Below are 22,664 nucleotides of genomic sequence, written 5' to 3'. Positions count from 1 at the left end.
TAGAGAAGCTGGGCAGCAGGTCCAGCCTAATCTGAGCTGCTACACTAGCAAGTATAAATTGGACATTGTGAAATGACAACAGGTAAGAACACCTATTCTCTGTACCAAGCTACTGAACTCACTGAACTGCATTTAATGACCGTAACATATCATGTCATACTGAAAAAACATTCACACATTTTGCAGAAAACTTCATCAAATCAAACCAAACATTTAGCAAAAATCTGAACTGCCAATATGAGTGAGAATAGCTGTCAGTGCATTTGTTGTGTTTTTGTTAACATTGTGATGGCAACCTACTAAAGAACAACCAGGGTGACAATGTCTGCACACCAACATAATTTTTATTACATTTCAGTGCAAGACCACAAGCTACAGCATACTGCCAATGTTAATATTTAATTTAAAACTGTACATTGAATATTTTGCTGTCATCTTGTCTTTAATCAACATGACATTACAGTGTAGTACTCAATATTCAAGATGTAGAACTGACCGATTTACTAACTACTCAACTATTACAAAAATGAAAAACTATACAGGTATGAGATAGGTCCCTAAGACAGCATTTGAGTGTGTACATGATGAAGACTGAAAGAACAAAATATTTAGTAAAACTTTAAATGCCCCACAAAAGGTTTTTTTCCACAATCCACTATGAAGGCAACTATGAACTTAAACAGTTCAAGCACTCAGAAAAATCTTGTAATTTTAGTCCATCCAGCATCTTCAAACACCTTGGTACTCATGTTTGCAGTGTCCAACATAGAGAGGCTCTGCCTGGATACCACGCCTTGAGGAGAAAGGAAAGCAGAAACATCAGTGTGTAATAAAGCAGATATGTTGACAAAGGGCTCAGCGTCTTGTTTAGTTACGCCAGTACTGTGCTCTCCAAAGGCCATAGATAATAAAATTAAAGTACCTCACAAGCTTGCAGCGAAAGTCCTGCAAACGAGGAAATGCGCTGTCCACGCTAGAGGTCTGCTTCTCATCACTCCACAGTCTCTCTGCTGCTGCACTTGCCCTCGGCCTGTGATATGGTGTGCAATCACTGATTAGTTCAAATCATTTCATGTGATTGTTGTTGCATTTACTATAATAGGCTGTTTAAGACAGTGATTTGAGGAGTCTTTTTATAATGCCATACCAAAGACGTGGATTCAGATTGGTGGCGTCAACATATTCTCCCCACATGCAGACCTCGCCCCCTATCACTAGCTTCTTCTGTTCCTCAGTACCTGTGACAGGATGAAACAACACAGTAAGTTTTACTTAAGGATAGACTGCTAATGAGTTTACTACCAATTATAATTTTCACTTCAAAATTATCACACCACTTCAAGTCAAACTCAGAGAGTCAATATTAAAATGGGCCTCTATAACTGACAGTCCATATTTGCAGCTCTCACCACTGGACAAGTACCATCACCGGCACATAACTGAGTCAGGTTACAATAGTATGTGATATTACTTGGTCATACACACACCAGAAAAATTCTGTGGCTGCACAGTGTAGTAGTTGCGCCAGTCCTGGCCATAGGAAATGTGGTTAATGTACCACGGAGCAGCCAGCAGGACCCTCTTGCCAGCTTTGGTGATCCTGCTGAGCTCTGTCTGATAAACTTCTGGTAGGCCCTTCCAGATGTGCAGCACTGTGTCCTCAGGAATCTGTTTGGTGACAAACAACATGCTGTCTTGCCCTTCTCTGATATATTGCTTCTCACCTGTCTGCCTTCTGTATCTTAGTATTGATTAATCTGTTTACATTTAGTGTTGTATATTTTAGAAAACAGTCACATAAGGGCAAGCTTTTACCTGGACATGGTTCACAAAATTTGTACCCCTCCTATGAAAATGGTTCTTATATTGCAAAAGCACAGTCTTACCCCAAACTAGGCTGTTGATAAAACTAAAACCCCCATCAGAATAAAATTTCTCCAAATCATCACCTCCTTGGAATATGATGTGTACAGCATGTGTGCTGTAACCAATAATAGTGGGGGGAAAAGTGTGCATGTTAGTGATGGGGCTCTACATCAAGCACTGTGATCTTGTACCACAGCAATCACACATCTCTGCAGCTGTGTCCCAATTACATAATACATACTAATTTCAAGTTGAATACTGTTTGTGATATGTTCACACTGGAGAAATCCTGATCTAAGAAAATTGAGGAGCCATAGACTGCTGGACAAAGATTTAAACAAATTGTAGGTGGTGGTGACAGTTCCAGGAAAGCTAAGAAAACAAAAATTAACTAACAAATCTCTGGGAAAAAAGTTTGACTGACAAGCACCATCTATTCTGAGAATTTGCGTACTGTACAGTCTATATAGAATTAGTACACCATATGGAATTGGGACACAGAATATGTCTGTAACACCACTGCATAAACAACAGTCTTCACTGCCACCTAGTGGTCTTGGCATGTATCTCCTGTATTTTACAGGAAAACAACTTTTACCTGTAAATCATTAATAGAGATATAAACCACAGCAGTTAATACTTAAAACTAGCCACAGCACACAGGTTCTTCTCTAACCCTTGAAGGCAAGGGGCCACACAGTGTAGTAGCGGGCCCAGTTGTGTGTGGGTCCGGGGTGGTCCAGGTACCATGGAGAGGCCAGAATCACCCTGATTCCTGCTTTAGCCACCCTGCGTACCTCACACAGGTAACAGCCCTCTCTCCACACCTCCACCACTGATAGAGAGCTGCTGCGCTGCAACACAGTGCTATAGATTATCAGATTTAAATAAACTGGTTGTGTTATCTGACAAAACTGTTTTAAAAAATATGCTGGTCAGGCTTTTCAAACTATCTCCCTCTGTGCAGATACTTGGACACAGTTTAGTTTTTTTTTTTTTAATAAATTAAGACAGATACTAATAAATCTTTTTTTTAAAGATGTCTGCATTTGCACCAGTCAATGCAATGACGTGAAAAATGGCAACTCAAATATTGTGTAAATTACCACTAATCTGTTAAAAAATTAATTTTATACACACTGGCAAAATAAGTATTACTAATCATTTGTAAAAACACTGTCTAGATGTATGTGAGCTTACATGAATGGCACTGATAGAAATATATATATTTATATCATGGAGGTGTGATTTGTTGTGGTGTACTTACTTTTTCATGGTAGTCAAAAACATCCTGCCACACGATAGAGGTTTTGTTGAGAGCTGAAGTGATATTCACAATGCTGGAAAAATGAGGTATTAATGACATTTGTAACATTAATGTGTTGGTTGGTTGGTGTATTTTCCTAAGCCTTCCACATTGTATTCCCCTTTACAACCTACTTCTCTATGTAGAATGCCTCGAGTTTGGTGAAGTCTGCTCCAAATCCCATCTTCTGCATGAATGCGCGGACATCAGGGTTGGATTTCCTATGAAAACAAGTAATTTAACCTAACATAATTACACTGATTGTTGAAGTACATTTTTTTCAGAAGCTTAAATAAAAGTTGATCATTATTGTTGTTGTTTTAAAGACATGTACCTAAAACAACCACATAGAACAAGAAACTTTATTTCTATTTACTTTTTTTCTATTTTTGATTGAATAAAACAGCAGGATTGGGTATATTCCCTCTGTTGACATACCTTACACCTTTTGCAGCCAAATTCAGAAGCAATATAAACAAATAGTAATGCCAACCAGGAAATCCTGATTTAAATCAACAGCAATCAGGGCGCATTTAGATGATCTGTTACATTTGAGCCTACCAGCAGGAAAAGTTAACCTCATCTCCTCCCAGGTGGATATAGGAATCAGGAAACACAGATGACACTTCCTTAAATAGTTTTTCCATGAACTGGTAGGTGGAGGGTAACACCGGATTCACAGGACCAAAAGTACCTGAAGGAGTGCTCCCTCTGTAGCAGGGAGTCAACAGGTCAGACTGCCCTGGGGAATAAATTGTAATCTATCAGATTTAGTTCAGAATTTTATTTAAATACATTTCTTGCATCGTATTTGATGACTCTGATGCAGCCTTAAGAGTCCTCCAGATAAGAAATGAGTCAAGCTAAGAATGCAGTATGTCCTATTGCCATTACTGTGTTAAGTAAACCAGGCATAATGCCAAGTACTTTGTTAAAGATCAAGGCCCTGAGATAATCTGAACACAAATGTTATTTTTGAGTAAATGTAGCTCATTTGGTCTTTGAATTTTACCTTTGCCCCAAGATTTGGTATGGCCCGGTGAATCAAACTCAGGAAGGACCCTTATTCCCTGCAGCCTGGCATATGAGATCACTCTTCTCACATCTGACTGTGTGTATATGTGAGTCATAGGATGGAAAGCCCCCTGAATCAAAGCCAGAAGCCTTTGTTAAGGGTGGATGCAACTTTTCAGCATTTCCCTACCTCATGAATCCAAATGCAGTTGGCCTGTTTAAACATCTAGGATATAATCAATCTAGGATATAAAATAACCAAGTTTCATCTCGCAATGCAATGCAGATTAAAATGTTTGCAAAGCAAATTATAATGTATGTGCAGAGTCATGGTGCACATGACTTTCGGTTGAGTATTCTTCCTGGTTACTTAACAGCGTCATCTGGATGACATACCTTACTGGAGAGGTCTGGAAAGGTGCTGCTCTGGTAAGGGAATGAGGGATCATCAACAATGTGCCAATGAAACACATTGAACTTACTGTAGGCCATTGCATCCTAAAAAGAGAACATATCTGTTAATACCACTGATGACAAGTGTGATCAATCAAACAGAAAGCTGAATTTCAGATTATATCCTCTAATTATTACCAGAGTTTTTAAAATGGCCTGCACAGGTAAATAGTGACGTGAAGTGTCCAACAAAATCCCTCTGAACTGAAACCGGGGGAAGTCCTCAATCTCAGTCTTGTTCACAAAATACTAACAAAAGAAATGACAAAAAAAAAAGATTTATTTGATCCATCCCAAACTATAATCAAGCTTCATAACAAGATGAGACTGTGTATCAAAGAAGTAACAACTTCAGAGATCTCATGAGTTTGAACATTTGGAAAATTCTAACTTACTGAGCCAAAATCATCTTGATACACCATCTGACTGAAGGTTTCCAGACCTGTGCTCAATCAGAGGATATATAGTATAAAATCAGCAACCATTTGATTGTGCATAAGTAACAGTGGAATACTGTTGTTAAATGCTTGGTAGAATGAGAAATGAAACTTGCCAAACAAGCTTTGATGGAACCCGTGATTCAAGTGTGACCTTTGTTATTGTTAACTTGTTGTAACATTGTTGTACTGTTGTTTATATGTGTTCTTCAACAGTGTAATGACTATAATCACCTCTTACAGCACCCCACACAGTTTCTGCCTTCAGAGATGCTTTCCCCTCACAGACACTCAGGTTGTCTGGAACACAAATAGAGTTAGATAAAGCACTGGACCCTGGCAGGTGGAACAGTTGTGGGCACTGTAACCTTTACCTGTGGTGCTCTGGCTCATATAAATGTGTTGATACTTACATTTCTCAGAGGAGTCCTCCTGTGGGTAACTCTCGCAGTCATCCTGATCTACACTGACCTCCACAAGAAATGGTTTATCCACACTGAATCGCAGGACACCGTTTGCTGTTGGTCATAAAAGTGAAATAGTAACCAGAGTTGCAATATGATTGAAGTTTTATAGAAGTACATACATAACCTGTGTGCTTACATTTTGACAATGTCACAATAAAAACTGCCATTATTCTCTGAGCTATTTTTGAAAACACAAATAGAAAGCTGTGCTATTGCTGTGCATTGTTATTGTGTGTTTTAGAGTAGGTGGGCCTACAGACTGATAAACTGCTGTCTCTACAAAGCCCATTGATCAACTTAAAAAGCAAACATGACAAACAGAACATTCAAAACAAAACTACAATGAGCACTTTGCTTTACTTTTTTGTGTATTCATAGTTCAGTCTTAAACGTGTGTATCGCCAGATCATCTGCTCTTAAAGCCCACAATATAATTTAAAAAGCCAGGGTTTGTATACACGTTATATCACAGTAGTATCACAGTTTATAACAGAAACACTTATGGATATTTCTTATTTTGTTAGTACGACTGAAGCTTTTACATCCATCAATGAATAAAATCTTACTTTCGTTTTTCAGCTGTCTTAATTACACCTTTATCACCTACCAGATGAATAGTCTGGAAAAATAAGAGAAAAATATCTCTTGAATGCAGTATCCAGAACAGAACAGCCCTGCTGTGCTGCCGACTGTTTTCCATAGCCGAAGTAGAAAGCCTGTGGGTTCAGTGGGTATCGCTCCGTTGAGGAGGTGAAAGCCTGTGGTAAAGGCCATACTCCCTCAACTGTGTGTAAGCCAAGTTGGATGATAATTAATAGTGGCAAAATAAAATTTGCACGAGTGTAGCGTCCAGAACTAACCGCAAACATGATGTTCATATCCGTCTATTCACTGGCACAAACTAACAAACTGTACTAGTCAGGTGCTTAAGAGAATGTAGTCACGTGATTGGGGCCACAAGGCACAAGGTGTGGGTGTGTTTTTTTCAAGTTTTTATTTTAACAGGTTGTAGCTAGTATTTAGTATTTAGGAGAGAATCCTGTGTGTAGTGTATTTACTATTGATTTTATCGTTCGTAGTTTTCTTGTTATTCACTAAAAAAGTAATTAATTCTCCCACCAGTAAAATACTAATTGTACAACTAAGGTGATTCAAGGTAGAGTGACGTGATTTTTTTAACCATGTAGTAGTGGCTGGTCAAATCAAATATGTAGAAAATGTTGGAATCGTGCAGTTCGCCCGGTTATTTTTTCAAAGCGTTATCCTTGCCTACATTTTAAGAGAAGGAAGTGTGTTTTGATAAGTTATTGAACGCTTTAGCTACACGTTTTAAACCGGCCGTATAATTAATATTTTTACGTATTTAAAAATGTATTAAAACATATCCAGATGAAAGCAAAAGTTTTTTAAAAATTTAAATACAATAATTTTTTTACATTTTCCTGTACAGTCCATCTGACGTAAGGCCGTCGTCAGTTGGTGACGCTGTGTCTCTTTGTTGGCTTAGCAGCGGCGACGTTTTGTTGTTATTTTCGCTGCAGCTGAAAAACAGGCTCGGATAATTTGGGTTTTCGTATTGTTCCACAATTAACATTTCACACGCTGTAAACCTGTAGGTGTGCTTGTCACAAGTTGATAACCACCCTAGGAATGGACTCAGACGAGGGTTATAACTATGAATACGACGACGAAGAGGAGGAATGTAGCGAGGACAGCGCCGAAGAGGAGCCCGAGGACGACACCCTGGAGCTCGGAGAGGTGGAGTTGGTCGATCCCGTGGTGGCCGGTGGGGAGCGAGACGAGTGCGGCGAGACTGGCGGAGGTGGCCACGGCCCGGGCGAGGAAGAGGAGGAGGACTACCGCTTCGAGGTTTTGACTGCCGAGCAGATCCTCCAGCATATGGTGGAGTGTATCAGGGAGGTCAACGAGGTCATCCAGGTAGGTATTTTGGTATGTCAGCGTTAGGAAAGACCGGGGTCCAGGCTTGAGTGAAGCGTAAACAGGCCATGGACGTTAGCTTAGCCATTAGCCTGATAGGAGTAGTTTACTTGCTGGAGGTTGGCAGTTTCACAACAGTGATAAGATTGATATGAAACAAAAAATCATTCTTTTCTCAATTTAACCTTATTTTGTGTGTTTGGCGTTTGAAAAGAAGACGTGGACAACTTCAAATTTTTACATTAGAGTAACAGTTACTAAACGAATTCTGTTCCAGGAAGTAGTCTAATCCCTATTGAGAAGTTGGCAGGACCATTTGCTAAGCTAATGTTAGCTTGCAAGTTAGCTAGCTTGCTAACTAGCCAACTGTAACCGTTAACCTAGCACGTTACAGTAAAAGCATAATGTCCGTAGAGCTAGAATTAGATAATTGCCAACTCCTACTTGACGGCAGTTGGAGTGAGTCAATCAAGCAACTTAAACTTAACAGTACGAAAATTGTGACATAATATCACCGTTAACGTTATTTTAATGGTAGATGAAAGGCTTGGTCATCGAGTTAGTTAGCAAGTTACATGCTTCTTAACTTACGTTACCGTTAACAAGCTATTTTATCATGACTTCCAAAAAAAGTTAGGATGGATCACACAAAGACGTAATCTGGTAACGGTTAAAGATTTCATTTGAGGGGAAACTCAGTAGAGCTCTTCGGTTTAGCGCTAACTTGGGCCTCCATTTCCTCTCACTTAGCTTCACTTGGGTACAGAATAAAATAAATAAAGTGGTCGTGATAGATCTGTCACTAATTACGTTTTTTAGCATTGCCTTTTATTTTTACAAATATTAATGGGTGTCATCATTACATAATAAACAACCCCCCAAAAACTAAAATAGGTAATTATCAGTGCTGTGCATACAGTACAGCCGCATGGCAGTTGTTTCTACAGCAGAAACAATTGACATGGTGATTCTTCTATAAATAGTCTTTAGGTCTAGGGACTTAATTGTCAGCTTTCTGGGGTACTAACAAATAACTTTTTCATTCATCTGATTTCTGAATATATGTTTTTAATGAGGAGCCAGCTTCACTAGAATGTATTTCTTTTGAGAATGTTTCTAGTGACTGTGCCTTCACATGTCAAGAGGTACCGGTTTTTCCTGGTCTCTGAAGACACTTAAGGGTAAAGTTACAAGTGGCTGATGGATTTTCTTTTCACCTGTAGAGACTTTGTAGACTGTCAAAGATTGCACAGAAAACAACAGGCAAAACTAACATGGACATTGTCCACAAATATACTGAGAGGTATTTTTTAAAATTTAGGCCAAATATTGAGAACATTTTCAGTGTAAGAAAATACTGCTAAACAGCACCACAAACTACAGCCCCTACCATGAGCATAATGTTGAATCAGCACACCTGTTAAACATCACAAACAAAAACTGAACATGGTAAGCTTCACAAAGGTAGGGTTTACTGCAGGACTGTTGTATTAGGTTGCATTTGTCTAACATAGATGTACCTAATAAACAGGCAATTTAGTCTTGTTGTACATCATTGACACATTGGTACCAATGTTATGATTTGTTCTCTTGAGGTGTATTCTGCTTTAATTGCTGATATTTTTATTCAAGAATCACCAACTCTATGTTTGTTTGTTTGTTATGTGGGTGACAACACACATGTAAATGTGGCTGTATGAGCTTTTCAGAAGTATAAATAATAAACATAATGCTTTGAATGAACAGTATATGATTGACAACTGCACTTTGCAAAATTAATTTATCATCATTAGGGAAAAGGTTTCTTCTTCAAGCACACAATTAAATCTTGCCATGGAGCTGTAACAGAATTTCTCGTATCACGATGTACTCATTATCATCAATATTTTGTCAGTATTGTCATGAGTTGCCCTGTTATTCCCACCCAATAGTACATCAGGATGGAGTGAAGTAAACATTGTATGTATGAACAGGTAAATAGAGATAATTCCCCTATTTAATACTTTGATAGCTTAGATCAAACCCCAGTGTTTTCCTTAAAGAGTAGAACCATGGCACTTGGCTATAATGTACCCTACTACTGCAAAATCATTCCCATTTCAAAATGGGATGTAAAAATATTAGTGTCATGCATATTTAGAATACAATGTACTGAACATGTCCTTGAAGTTGACATGCATCAGCATACCTTGGTATTCAGGGGAGACCCTTGAATGCCTGTAACCATAGTGACACTGTCACTGTCAATGTAGTGACTTCAGTAGCCAGAGAATTTATTATTATTTTTTTTTAAATCATGCTTTCTTGTTCATAAAAGAAAAGGTGAAAATTAGTTTGTCAGACAAATGATAAACCAACACCAACTGTTATTACTAGGATTAGTTTGTTTGTAGTAGATTAATGTTTTTGTGTTTTTAATTTTTTTCTGCTTGTAGTGTGCAGCAACTTTTGAAAAGTTGAGTGAAAAGTATTCTTTCATATTCCACTTTACTGCTCCCACAAGCAGGCTGCATTGAATCACGATGTGAAAACAACTTTTTGTCTTATGTTATTCAAATAAATTTCACTGCTGGAGCGCAGCCTTGAGTCTTTTGGCCACAAATAACCGATGGATGTTTTCCCGGACTAATGGTGTGATTGTTTCTGTAAAAACACACACAGTAGTTTGTGTGTGTGTGTGTGTGTGTGTGTGTGTGTGTGTACAGCAGCACAGACTTGGAACAATGTTAAAATTTAACAGAAACTAGTTGTCCCCACCCCCAGATCGATTCCCTTTTTCTCTTTCTCTCTACATTAAAAAAGTGGAATCATACTTAACCACAATTTTTTTTTCTTCTGATGAAAAACTTTCAACTGGCACAGAGAAATATGAGAAATCCTCATTTTCCTCATTCAAATCCTCATTTTTTTTTTAAATTTGTAAACCGAGAGAGTGGCTTTGTATATTTAATGGTGTGGCCAACAACTAGTCATTCAGTGTGGTACAATATGGCTTACTTATGTGGGGCTGTACCATCACATTAAGATTGTAGGATCCATGTTACAGTTGAAAAATGCTTAATAAAATGGCAGTTTTCACGAAAAGAGCTTAGGGTAAGCCAGAAATGGGACTGAATGGAAATGGCTGTGCCAGAACGTTTTCATTAAATGTGCACATGTTTGTGTTGGGTTTTGTTGCCCTTTCAAACAGAATTCAGGATTGTCTGACCTTATTCAATTTGGCTGATGGTACACCCCAAACAAAACAGTATGCAGTATACTCAAGTTGGTTCTTTACACTTACAAAATTCACACAGCCTTATTCAGTTTCCCCTGATTCACTATCACCTGTCCAGTCACAGGCAATGGTGTGCTCAGATGTTTGTGGTTTTTTAACCACATATCCAGTGCTCTGGATTATTGGGTCATAAACAGCTGCCATTTTGCCTGTAAAAAGTCTACAGACAACTAAAATGTAAAACTTGTTTTGTTTGGAATATGCAACTGCCTTAGTTGCCTATTCTTAAGCAACCACAGTGAACAGAAAAAATGAAACTGTACCCTGCAGTGAATTCTCCCCGGTGAATCGTTTTTTCAAAAAATTCTTCAGATGATGTCAGACAGGAGTTGGTTTAACTTCGTGGTGACTTCTAAGCCTATAGTTTGTGGTGATGTTGTATTGGATTCTACTGTAACTAACAGTGTTTCAGATGTGTTTGTTCATGCCAACCAACATACATGGCTAGTAATGTAAGTGAGAACTATTAAATCTACCACTATTTTAGGCGATTTTGTGCCATTCTAGTCTACTAGGCTTCATCCATATCTTAAAAAAAAAACCTGGTTTCTCACAGCTGTCTGTTGTTCCACAAAAGATATTTTAACTTGAAATATGAGTATAATTACGGAAGTACCAATTAATGAGCTTTTCACTTCAGTAATACCCCCAAGTATATGTTGTTATACTGAAGATTGAAAATTGGCCGTAGTTAAATGTAAAATTCAGGTTTATTTCTGACCAAACATTTTCTCATTCCTCTAGAACCCTGCAACAATAACACGCATCCTTCTCAGTCATTTCAACTGGGATAAAGAAAAGCTTATGGAAAGGTAACAGTATATTATTTATTTGCCACCTTTTGCTGTCTGGGAGGGGTAATGGCTTTGTGCTTTTTTAAACACACTGATTTCCCTTTTCCTCTCAATTTATACAGGTATTTTGATGGAAATCTGGACAAGCTTTTCTCTGAGTGTCATGTCATTAACCCCAGTAAGAAGCCTCGGATCCGTCCTCCAATCAACACTAGATCTTCAGCGCAGGACATGCCATGTCAGATCTGCTATCTGAACTTCCCCAACTCTGTAAGTCTTATAATGAAACCAGCATTGTGTTGCATGCGCTGAAGGTGTGTTCAGATGTAAGTTGTGGTTTTACAATGGGAATTTTGTCAAATTGTTAGATACGAAATCAGTGTCTTGGCTTGATAGCTCATATTTAAGGCACAGGCACAACTTGTGCAATACAAGGGGGACCCCCAACTGAGACAACATCACAGGCAGTGACATTTTGATCCTGTGTGGTTAATTATGTGTAAGCTCAGGTTCTTTTTTTCAGACCCAGTTAACAGCCCTGGCAAACACAGTAGTAAAAGAAAAATGGGATACGTGTGCCTAACTTGACATCTCAAAATGTGGTCACATTATCTGTTGGGGAAGAAGTAGGATGATTGTGAGTGCAGCTCAGTGTCATTAATTTAACTTGGTATTTACTACTGTTGGTTAGATTCTTTATCTGTACAGTGATTTGATTTTACTTTCAGACTAAAAGTGATATTATGATGACTGGTTTTGTCAGTTGGGGTTAGGATAGAAAAATGTCAAGGCATGCCAGGTAATAAAAATGCATGAATATTGGAATGTTCTGATTTTCAGTTAAGATTACTAATTCAGAGAATCATGGGAGAAGCTGTTAAAGAAGTGTTACAACTCTTGAATACTTCTATGTCCCTCTCACTTGGAAATATCAGAGGGAAAATCGATCATTAAACACCGCTAACAGCTGTTGAGTAGCATTGCTGTACCATCTCAGTAGAGAATAGAAAATTATTGTGTCCCAGAATTGGTGGAATTTGTTGATCCAGCCCTTTTCTAACAAGTGCCACACACTGCTGCATCGTTAATTTGCACTCAAAACTAGAAGAAAACAGTTGATTCAAAATTCAGAGTGATAGACTTATGTGGATGTCGCCTAAAGAGCAGGATGCCCACTATGCATGGTTACACACCGTAATGAACTGTACGTACAGATGGGTGGAGGAAGTGTAATTGTTTGAGAGTCATTCTACTGGCAAGTGCTGTTTCCATTAACACCTACAGATTGGTGCTGTTATGCCAGAACATTGTAGTATGCCAGATTGATCCTTTCTTGTCCATCTTGTTTTGGAGGACATGGTTACTTCAGACAATACAGTGCTCCCTGAGGTGATGGAAGAGGTTATCCGTTTATCAGCAGAAGAAATTTCAGTGTCAGGGTGAAAACAAGTCTCCTCAAATGTACCTAAATTAAAGGTGCACTTTAGAGTATACAGTTCCACTCCTATGATACAGTATATTGTCTCAACAAAGGATTAACTTGTGGAGGAGCAGATTTAGTGTTTCACACAGTAAGACGTCAGAAAGAAAACTGAAAAATCCATCCTGTTTTAATTGAGAATGTTTGTATTTTGAAATTTGTAGCACACAAAATTATCCATCAGTTGTTTGTTAAGCCCTTGACTAGCCTGGTCACCAAAAACAAATGAGATGCTTCTCTCTTACAGTATTTTACAGGACTGGAGTGTGGACACAAGTTCTGCATGCAGTGTTGGGGAGATTATCTGACCACCAAAATCATAGAGGAAGGAATGGGACAGGTACCCACTAACATTTACTGCTCAGTGTTAGTCTTTAATTAGCTGTCTGACTAATGATTTGCCCTCTGTGTTGCCTTCTCAGACCATTTCTTGTCCTGCTCATAGTTGTGACATTTTGGTTGATGACAACACAGTCATGTGAGTATCTGTTTGTGCTTATATTTGTTTTGATGTCTTGTTGCATATTGATCAGCAGTGATCAGTATAAGTAGATGTGACTGACTCATTCTAGTAATGAAAAGAGCAGGAAACAAAAAAGATTCCTCCTGTTTTTATTTTGACTCTTTTTTGTGAAATGATCATTATACAGAGACATATACAGTTCATTAACAAACTTGTGAAGGACATTTCTCTCACAATATTGTTCATCTGCATCTGTGTGAAGATTATTTTAATTTCACAATTTTGCCAAAATGTCTTGAAAAGTCAAAAAATCTAATTAAGCCCCTATAGTACAGTTTGGCCATGCATATCAATCAGAAAATTAATACTGTTCTACAACCAGACATACTGTCTTTATATATTGTAGTTTTTAGTCCATTTGATAGGAATAGAAACTGTAAATTCAAAGAATTTTTACCTGTCCTTAGACCACCACTTGACTACTTTATAATGTTAATGTTCAGCCTCTAGTGCAAAGAAAATGTACCTCCATATTGGAAGCATGGACACTAATCTCTTGTACCAGCTCTTAAGCTGACAGTAATTGTCTTAACCTACATTCTGATCTCAGCAGCTAGCAAGAGACCTAACAGTGTTTTCACTGATCAGTTTAGGGTGCAACATGCACAGAAACGTAGGTTCCCCATGTTAGTATTTGAATTCATGAAGTGTGTGTTGTATTTAAGTTAGTATCCTGCACTGTCTCTTAGTTTTGTAATAATATGGAAGTTGTTGTTGGTACAGAGTTGTTTGAGGAAATAAATAATCATTCTGACTGTAAAGTTAACTCCAGAAGAAGTGAAATTGTGTGACTATTTTTTGTTTTTATTGCATTGTTGCTTGAGAGGTTTGCACTGAGTATAAAATAAAGGAAGGTTTTAGCAGAGTCATCCATTTTATGTAATGAAGGCTAATAAATCTTGATTTGACTTTTCCTATAGGCGCCTCATAACAGATTCAAAAGTGAAGTTGAAGTACCAGCATTTAATTACAAATAGTTTTGTAGAGGTAAGCGTTGATTTCTTTTTCCTCCTTAATAGTGTACTGAAATGGACTATAAAACCTTGATTTATTATATCAAGCTGTTAGATTATCCATATGCTCTACTTGGAAAAACATGGACCTTCTTTTTACTTAAGCATCCATGAAACTATGAGTTGACATTCTCTCTCTCTCTTACTCCTTTTAAGTGCAATCGACTGTTAAAGTGGTGCCCTGCACCAGACTGCCATCATGTTGTCAAAGTCCAGTACCCAGATGCGAAGCCAGTGAGGTGCAAGTGTGGTCGTCAGTTCTGGTAAGAGAGCTTTCTTAAAAAACAAACAGTGAATTAGACTATTATTAAACATTAAATTTTTACCTGCTTCATGTTGTTGCAGCTTCAACTGCGGAGAGAATTGGCATGATCCTGTCAAGTGTAAGGTAAGCCAGTGGGGAATAAATTATCATTTTTATCATCACCAGAAATATTCAATATAAGATTAGCTTTCCCCATCAGTATGATTATTTCTTAATCCTATTTTATTTCTTTTGTAGTGGCTGAGAAAATGGATTAAGAAATGTGATGATGACAGTGAAACTTCAAACTGGATTGCAGCAAATACTAAGGTATGGAGTCAATGTGGTCTGTCCATTTTGCCCACTTGCCTGGTTCATGTAGGGAGTTAATGTGATGGCAACAAAGGAATTTTAGCTGTGGAAATACTAATAGTAAGGTTTTTTTTAAAAGAAAAACTAGAATTTTAGTTTTTGAATAACAATTACAGTCCCAAGCCATCAGGCCATCATTATTGTTTTGTTCTTTGCTTTTACTGCTGTTAACATTTTATTTTCGGGTCTTTTTTTTTTGTAAAACAATTGACCTCAAGCAGAGGGAAAAAAATCATTGATCCCCTGTCCTTACAGGAGTGTCCAAAATGCCATGTGACCATTGAGAAAGATGGTGGCTGCAATCACATGGTTTGTCGGAACCAGAACTGCAAAGCTGAGTTCTGCTGGGTCTGCCTTGGACCATGGGAACCACATGGCTCAGCCTGGTAAGAGCTAATAGTTTATAGAGTAAATGACTTGTTGGAAAATAATTCAAGAAGGTCTGTAGTGATAGTAATGTTTTTACTTCAGTTAGTGGAAAATATATGATCCTAGGAGAAGTATAACCTTCACAGATAATAAATGCAAATTGTCATACTATTTCAAGTCTAAATACATATCTGACATCTGCCTTGTTAATTATTTTATGTGAAAAAGCATTGAAGCATAATATATTGTCAAACGATATGTTGTATTCTGGCTTTTCTGGGAGACATTGTTGATTGTTGTCATGTTTCAGGTACAACTGCAATCGCTACAATGAAGATGATGCCAAGGCAGCCAGAGATGCCCAAGAGGTAGTGAAGGATACACATATTGTTACAGTTTGAAACCTTTGCTTACTGTTTTACCTCACCTGATAGATATATCAGTGTGTAACATTTAGCCATATTTGCAACACGTGTAACATGTAAAACCTATATGAATTGATAAATACCAGAACAATTCTTTAGCCAGCAACAAAAACATCTACTGAATTATGTAAGAATATAATCCAATCCCACTAATCAAACAGTTCCTCATGTAAACGCATGGGGAACTGTTTGAATTACATGGGAAGCTGCTGCGTTGGCCTGATGATAAATGTCCTTGTCACTGACAAACATGGTTAATTGTTGCACACAAAGAATAGTGTCTGAAACGCCTGCATTACACATTTCAGATATTTCATTACATGTTGCTGATAATTCAGCACCCGATGAACTTGAGGAGTTTTAGTTGAGTACAAATTGAGTTGAGCATGCTTGAGTTAAAGCCAGTTCAATGCTGTGTGTGCAGCGCTCCAGGGCAGCCTTGCAGAGGTACCTGTTCTACTGCAACCGCTACATGAACCACATGCAGAGCCTGCGCTTTGAGCACAAGCTCTATGCTCAGGTCAAGCAGAAGATGGAGGAGATGCAGCAGCACAACATGTCCTGGATTGAGGTGCAGTTTCTGAAGAAGGCTGTGGATGTGCTGTGCCAGTGCCGCTCCACACTCATGTTCACTTACGTCTTTGCCTTCTACCTCAAGAAGAACAACCAGTCCATTATTTTTGAGGTATGATAAAAAGGAAATTGTTATAAATGTGAGCAGATGGTGTATGACATAAATAGTAAGTGCTGTTAAGTGTTTATCTTCTAAGTAATCATGATCATTGAATGAAGAATTAATTGTAGCAATATAATTGTTTAGTAAGTGTGATCGTTGTGCCACGTGAATGCAGCACTACAAAAAATGGTAAAACTCCTGAACTAGATCCTCATTTAAATCATCTAGGCTGATCCTTAGGCTTAAACTTTATGGGGCAAATTTTAGCCTGTGTGTTTTACTGATTGTGATACCTTAACAGCAGACAAACAGATGGGTGAATACATAACTTTCTTTAAGGATTATAATATTAGACTTCATTGTACTAGCACAAAATAATCACATAACAGTAAAATCACAAAAATAATATTCAAGGTTTACTTTTCAAGCCCAACTAAGCAGTGTTTTTTATGCAAATGATCCAAAGGAAATCAGTTCATACCCATTTATTATTATAAACTATAAAAATTATATTCACCATCCCTACTAATTGTATTTTATCATAATAATGACCAGGAACACACATTGTATGATGACACCCTTATTTCAGTCTTATAAGTATCATCTTCTTAGTCCTGTCAAAAAACTTTTCTAATCATAAATTTTCAGGCCAGGCTTCCAGGACTATTTAAAATTCTTAACATTGTGAAACCACATTCCATCACACAAAAGGACCACTTTTGTCACAAACCACAAACATGCTGGCACTACAAGACAAGCAATAGCAAATATCTTTCTACATATAATTAGATTATCTTGCCTCCATTAGCTTTCTCTCTCTGACACACATATTCATCTCCCTCACTTCTTCTCATTCCCACATGCTCTCTTGACTCATATGACTTACTCCTAGCACTTCTCTTTGTCTGTACAGTTATGACTTTACTTGGAAGGCAGATTATCCCAGGAAGTTACAGCCACGTTTCCATTCATTGGTCCACTCTCTGGCAGCAGAACTAGTCCGTTGACAAAGACCAAATTAGTCACCCGATTGTCAGGAGGCGCAAATGGGAGGAAACTGGCCCACACTTCCAGTAGTCTGAGCAGGGCCTTAGGCAGGACACTCCAAAGTTTAGCACACATTATTGTGTATAGCTGACTTTTCTGTTTCTTAATCTATATCTATACTGTGACTTAGATTAATTTTGTTTATCAAATTTTTGTCCCATCAGAACAACCAGGCAGACCTGGAAAATGCCACTGAGGTGCTGTCTGGCTACCTAGAGCGGGACATCTCCCAGGATTCCTTGCAGGATATCAAGCAGAAAGTACAAGATAAGTACAGGTGAGTAGAGGAAGCATCATAATCATTGTCTCCTACCATTAAGGTGGTTTATTCTTGGACTCAAATAAATTTCTCTTTTGTCTGTAGATACTGTGAGAGCAGGCGAAGAGTGCTGCTACAGCACGTGCATGAAGGCTATGAGAAGGACCTGTGGGAGTACATTGAGGATTGAGGACACGTCCCAATGCAACAGACTCTTGAGTATCTTGACAAACTAGAGCGCTGATGCAATTTAACAGGGCAGCACGGGCCTTCTGCCGCCTCTCCTTTGGCAAACCAACCACTTTTGCATCATTTTTCCTGGATTTGTTTAACAAAATCTTAAAAGTAAATTATATTTAAATAAAAGGTAGAGTAATAAAAAGAAAGTGTACTACAGTATTGTTAGCAACAGAGTGGAGTCTTGAGAAAGCAGAAAATCCATCTTAAACAAATACATCCTTTTGGCTTGTATTGTAACACCTCCCCTGAACTATCTTATTTTCCTCTGTTATTTGCTTGTGAATCTTTTCTGTTTTGATTTTGACTTTTGTTTTCCCATTAGTGTGAAAATGTTTTCAACACAGCTTTAATTGTCCTGGCCATGTCTGCAATATGTGGTGAGATCCTTGTCTGGGTGGCTGAATGTTGATAGGCTGATTGCAAAGGGGCAAAGACATTTCAGGGGGGGAAAGAAGAAAAAAAAAACATCAAAAGAACAAAATAGTAAGTCTGTATTTTTCAATTTGTAAATAGTCCATATGCATGGAAGTTAAAGAGCAAGAGTGGCACGTGTTTGCATAATTTTGAAATTTTGAAATATTTATTCTTTACCAATATTGAGAAAGGTGTACTTTTGCCATGTAGATTGAGTCTGTTTGCTCCCTCCAGAGTGCGTGGGGATTTGGAGGTCTTTGGCAATAAGGCATTCGCCCGGTCATCCTCAGTCTCTTCAGAGCGTGCACAATTTACACCGTATCAGTAAATCTAAATGGGGACTGATAGAAAGGACTTCTCTTAGTTGCCAAGTGATCAGATAAAGGACTCCAGTTAATGTGCACCGCTGAGTTAGAAAACCAAGGGCAGAAAAAGTTTTACAGTTCAAAGGAAAGGTTGAATGCACCGGCCCTGTGTCCCTCTATTCTAACCTTTTGTCGTACCCTCTTAGTTGTTTTTAGAGGTGTTTAACATTTAAGAACATTACTAATTATTTGCAAGAGCCAAACTGAGTGACATTCACTCTTTTTTTCTTCTTTTTTTTCTCTCTCTTTCCCGATGTGGCTTGAGGTAGCCCTCTTAAAGCTCAGCTTGCACCTTGGGGATTGAATGAGGGTAATAGAATGTACTGACAGCACAGCTTTGTAGTGCTGCTAATTGGGCTGGATCACTGTCAAACAGGGACAGGCATTTGCATCAGTCTTGCAGGGAATACTTGGATGGCATGGGGCTGATAGTGGTCTTGCCTCTTTGAAGAGATCTCTTGCCTTGCAGTGAGGCTGAATATTGCTTTAAACAGAGCTACACAGATGGACTTGCGTGATCCTTAGGCAGATGAGGAATATAGGGCAAACTTCTAAAGGTTGTAGGACTGTTTTATAACGCTGTTATGCTTTTGCATTAAAGACTGTATTTTTCGCACATGGGTTGAGGATTCGACATTGAAATGTCAGTGCCCCTCCAGGTTTTGCATTGTTCTGTGTGGTGGTTGCTCTGGTTGTCAGGCTCTCTGCTTGTAAATGCTCGTTCATGTCTCTGCAATATGGCAGTCTTCACAAGATTGACTGGAGGGGACATGAATATACAGGCACTGTTGCAAGTCAGAAGATGACACCGAAGTGTCAGCCATCATTAAAACACATCGTTTGCCCCAGTTTCAGATCTTTGGGGAATTCTCTCCCAAATGCTTCTTATGTGTTCAAACTTATTATTTTATCCTAGCAAATTATAAACTGTATTGTTTATTTGAATAAATGTCATGAGAAATCTAATTTTTGGGAGTACTGTGTGAGTCATTAGAGTAGGTTTGGTCTCAATCATATTAATTACCCAAACATCCATGATGCATTTCTGCGCTATGTATTTTGCGATGTAGTGTAATACAGACCTTGGCAGAGCTGTGTCTTCCAGAATAGCGTGGGATTCATTTCGTAATTTTCATTGAATAATTTTGATTTTTAGGCTAAGATGTTAGCTTTTTTGCACCACTTTTACTTGCAGATTGTACGATAAAGATCAAGTCGTTGTTTGTATGATGTCACATTTGAATTCATTCTGTCTCTCAAGTTACAAACCAATGATTACACAAGTTGAATGGATAATAACAAAAGATGAGCTTTTTTCACTAAGCTGTCTTGCAGGTAACGCACCAGCTGTAGCTGTGATCATTAGGCTGATATGCTCTCCAGGGCTCACTCTGTTTTCATTGTGTCTGCTAGTAGTTCCTTAACATTTCATAACGTTTGAAGTAACAGAAGCAGCTACTTACATTAAACTGAGACATCCAAAAACTTTTAATACTTTTCTACATATCTTTTCTTTATGCTATCAAAAGTGTTTTATTTAGTGTAAAAATGTGGGAGAAATTAGTTGTCTGTTTTGGAGAAAATATTAAAGTGCAAAATGTTGCAAACATCTTTCTGGCATGGGTTATTGTTTAATAATGGACATAATGCTCTTTGTTGGGCAGCAGCCACTTTAATTCAAAAGACATTTTTGCCACAATCAGTATTGATGTGTTTTTAAGCTGTGCCCTCAAATCACTTGTCCAAGCTAGGCCATTTATGGTGGCCCTGAAGGTCAAAACACAATAACATTTCAGAAAACACAACAAAATTTCACAAAACACAAATTTCATAAAACACTACAACATTGTTAGCGTATGATGTCAGCAAAAAGCATAACAATAACTGATGCTGGCATGTTGAGGTCACATCCAAGCTATCGCGCCACAGAACTACAGCTGTGACCACAAAGACACCTAGGCTAACATGTCTGCCAGCAGCTCCATATCTACCACACAAAGGGTCAAAGATCAGACTGACAGCAAGGCCAACTATGGACAGAAGAAATTTACCAGTAGCAACGGAAAGGGAAATACTGCAGGTTCAGAGAAGCACGTAAAATCCTGCACATTGACACTGATAGCGTAAGAACAGAACAGATACACTGAGATCAGAGAGCAGGTGAGAACTTTCTGAAGGACTTAAATCAGAGTGAACTACAATTCCCATCATCCTTTAGCTCTCATGACCGCCTGCTGGTTCACCAGATCACTGAGGAGCTGGGCCTGGTGCATGAGAGCAAAGGTGAAGGGAAGGACAGGTGCAACACTGTCTCCAGGCCCCTGGAGGCAGCACCAGCTGAGGAACCAACACAAGCACAGGAAGAAGAAGCTCAACAAGAGGAAACAATCCCAAATCCACAAATTGAGCCACAGTGTCAACCTCCATTACATTACATTTGGCTCAAATGAATGGGGAGCGACAAAAGAATATGCTCAACAGATAAAGCAGCAGAGCATCCACTCAGCTCACCTAATCATCCAAGGAGACCAAAGGTTTGCATTAGAAACATCTAATTTGTAACAGTTTTCTTACATTTGTGCCACATGGAACATTTGTTTAGCATGTCCTGACTCCACTCTATAATTTTTCTTCCAGGAAAGAACAAAACAAAGGCAGGCGCCTGTGACATTGCTGCTGCCGCTGCTCCCGATGATGGCTTTGACACACTTGACAATGCGTGTAGCTTTGTCAAGTGTAAAGCATCTGTCTCTTGGACAGCTTTGCCTTTTTTGCAACAGAGAGTACTGTCTCAGTCACCATATACCAGAGGTAAGACAACCAAATAGTTTATGGTTTGGTTTGTGTTTTTAGTAGACTATGTGTGTGTGATTCATCATATGCTGATGCAGTTGATAATGAAAATGCATGAGCAGTGCCAGGAAAGTATTTTAAAAGTGTGTGATAAGTGACAGCGTTAATTGCAGTCTGTGTTCTCACCACTAGATGCCACTAAATCCACACCAATGCTATAAGAAAATGGTGGCATGTGAAGTTTGTTGGTGTTCTTTATGCCAGCAGTCGGAAAAAAAAAACAAAGGACAGTTAATTGTCACCAAATCAATGTTAGAATTTAACAAAACCAAAGACCGTCTTTAAGGTAAAAAAAAAAAATCAAATATTTGAAAATGTTTATTGTCTTATTTAATCACTTATGATGATAAATAATTATACATACATTTTGCTCCTCTTGGTTGTTCAGGGTTGTCAGGTAGGAGCTGCTTACTGCTGTATTGCACACTGGTCAGCTCCTCAGAGAACTTTAAATTGGAATGGGCTGTGTTTGGGTCCAGAGTGATGGGACTTAAAAGTGTAAACAAAGTCAAGTAGATTAAAAATACTTCCTTAACAGTAAACTTTAACACTCAGGCAGCCAGGCCATTGTCTGTTCACCCACCATATTTGACAATATTGGCCATCTTCTTCCAAATTCCAAACTTGAGTGATCCCAGATGCTTTGCAGAGTTTATCAGGATGTCTCTGACACACTTGGGCTCTTCAATGGTGCATTTGACTCTAAAACATATTGAAATGATTACAATAATTGATGACTGTCTAGTAGAGACATGGAGTTAGAGCTAATTGGGTAATGCATACCTTTTCTTTATCTGCTTGTAGTCCTGTAGTTGAAGAAAGTTAAGAAATA

The 22,664-nt window shown here is 38.3% G+C and overlaps 2 protein-coding genes across 2 annotated transcripts; one reads left to right on the top strand and one right to left on the bottom strand.

Annotated features, from left to right (window-relative positions):
• Window positions 1-326: 326 nt before the first annotated feature.
• hexa (hexosaminidase A (alpha polypeptide)) lies at window positions 327-6,482 on the bottom strand. Its single transcript, XM_018681074.2, has 14 exons — window positions 6,151-6,482; window positions 5,490-5,594; window positions 5,311-5,376; window positions 5,035-5,081; window positions 4,778-4,888; window positions 4,583-4,684; window positions 4,185-4,317; window positions 3,734-3,914; window positions 3,307-3,393; window positions 3,134-3,206; window positions 1,488-1,668; window positions 1,148-1,238; window positions 923-1,030; window positions 327-793 (listed from the first exon to the last, which is right to left on the bottom strand). The coding sequence occupies exons 1-14, from the start codon at window positions 6,419-6,421 to the stop codon at window positions 730-732; spliced, it is 1,620 nt and encodes a 539-aa protein (XP_018536590.1). The 5' UTR covers window positions 6,422-6,482; the 3' UTR covers window positions 327-729.
• A 537-nt stretch (window positions 6,483-7,019) lies between these two features.
• On the top strand, window positions 7,020-19,945 carry arih1 (ariadne ubiquitin-conjugating enzyme E2 binding protein homolog 1 (Drosophila)). Its single transcript, XM_018681084.2, has 14 exons — window positions 7,020-7,481; window positions 11,503-11,570; window positions 11,675-11,822; window positions 13,280-13,372; window positions 13,455-13,510; window positions 14,476-14,542; window positions 14,725-14,831; window positions 14,914-14,956; window positions 15,071-15,142; window positions 15,440-15,570; window positions 15,864-15,921; window positions 16,403-16,663; window positions 17,866-17,978; window positions 18,066-19,945. Exons 1-14 carry the CDS (start codon window positions 7,194-7,196, stop codon window positions 18,148-18,150), a joined length of 1,590 nt encoding a protein of 529 aa, XP_018536600.1. The 5' UTR covers window positions 7,020-7,193; the 3' UTR covers window positions 18,151-19,945.
• The last annotated feature ends 2,719 nt before the right edge of the window (window positions 19,946-22,664 follow it).

The sequence above is a fragment of the Lates calcarifer genome, linkage group LG10, assembly GCF_001640805.2.
Source record: "Lates calcarifer isolate ASB-BC8 linkage group LG10, TLL_Latcal_v3, whole genome shotgun sequence".
Classification (NCBI taxonomy): domain Eukaryota; kingdom Metazoa; phylum Chordata; class Actinopteri; family Centropomidae; genus Lates; species Lates calcarifer.
This window is presented reverse-complemented; position numbering and strand designations above follow the sequence as displayed.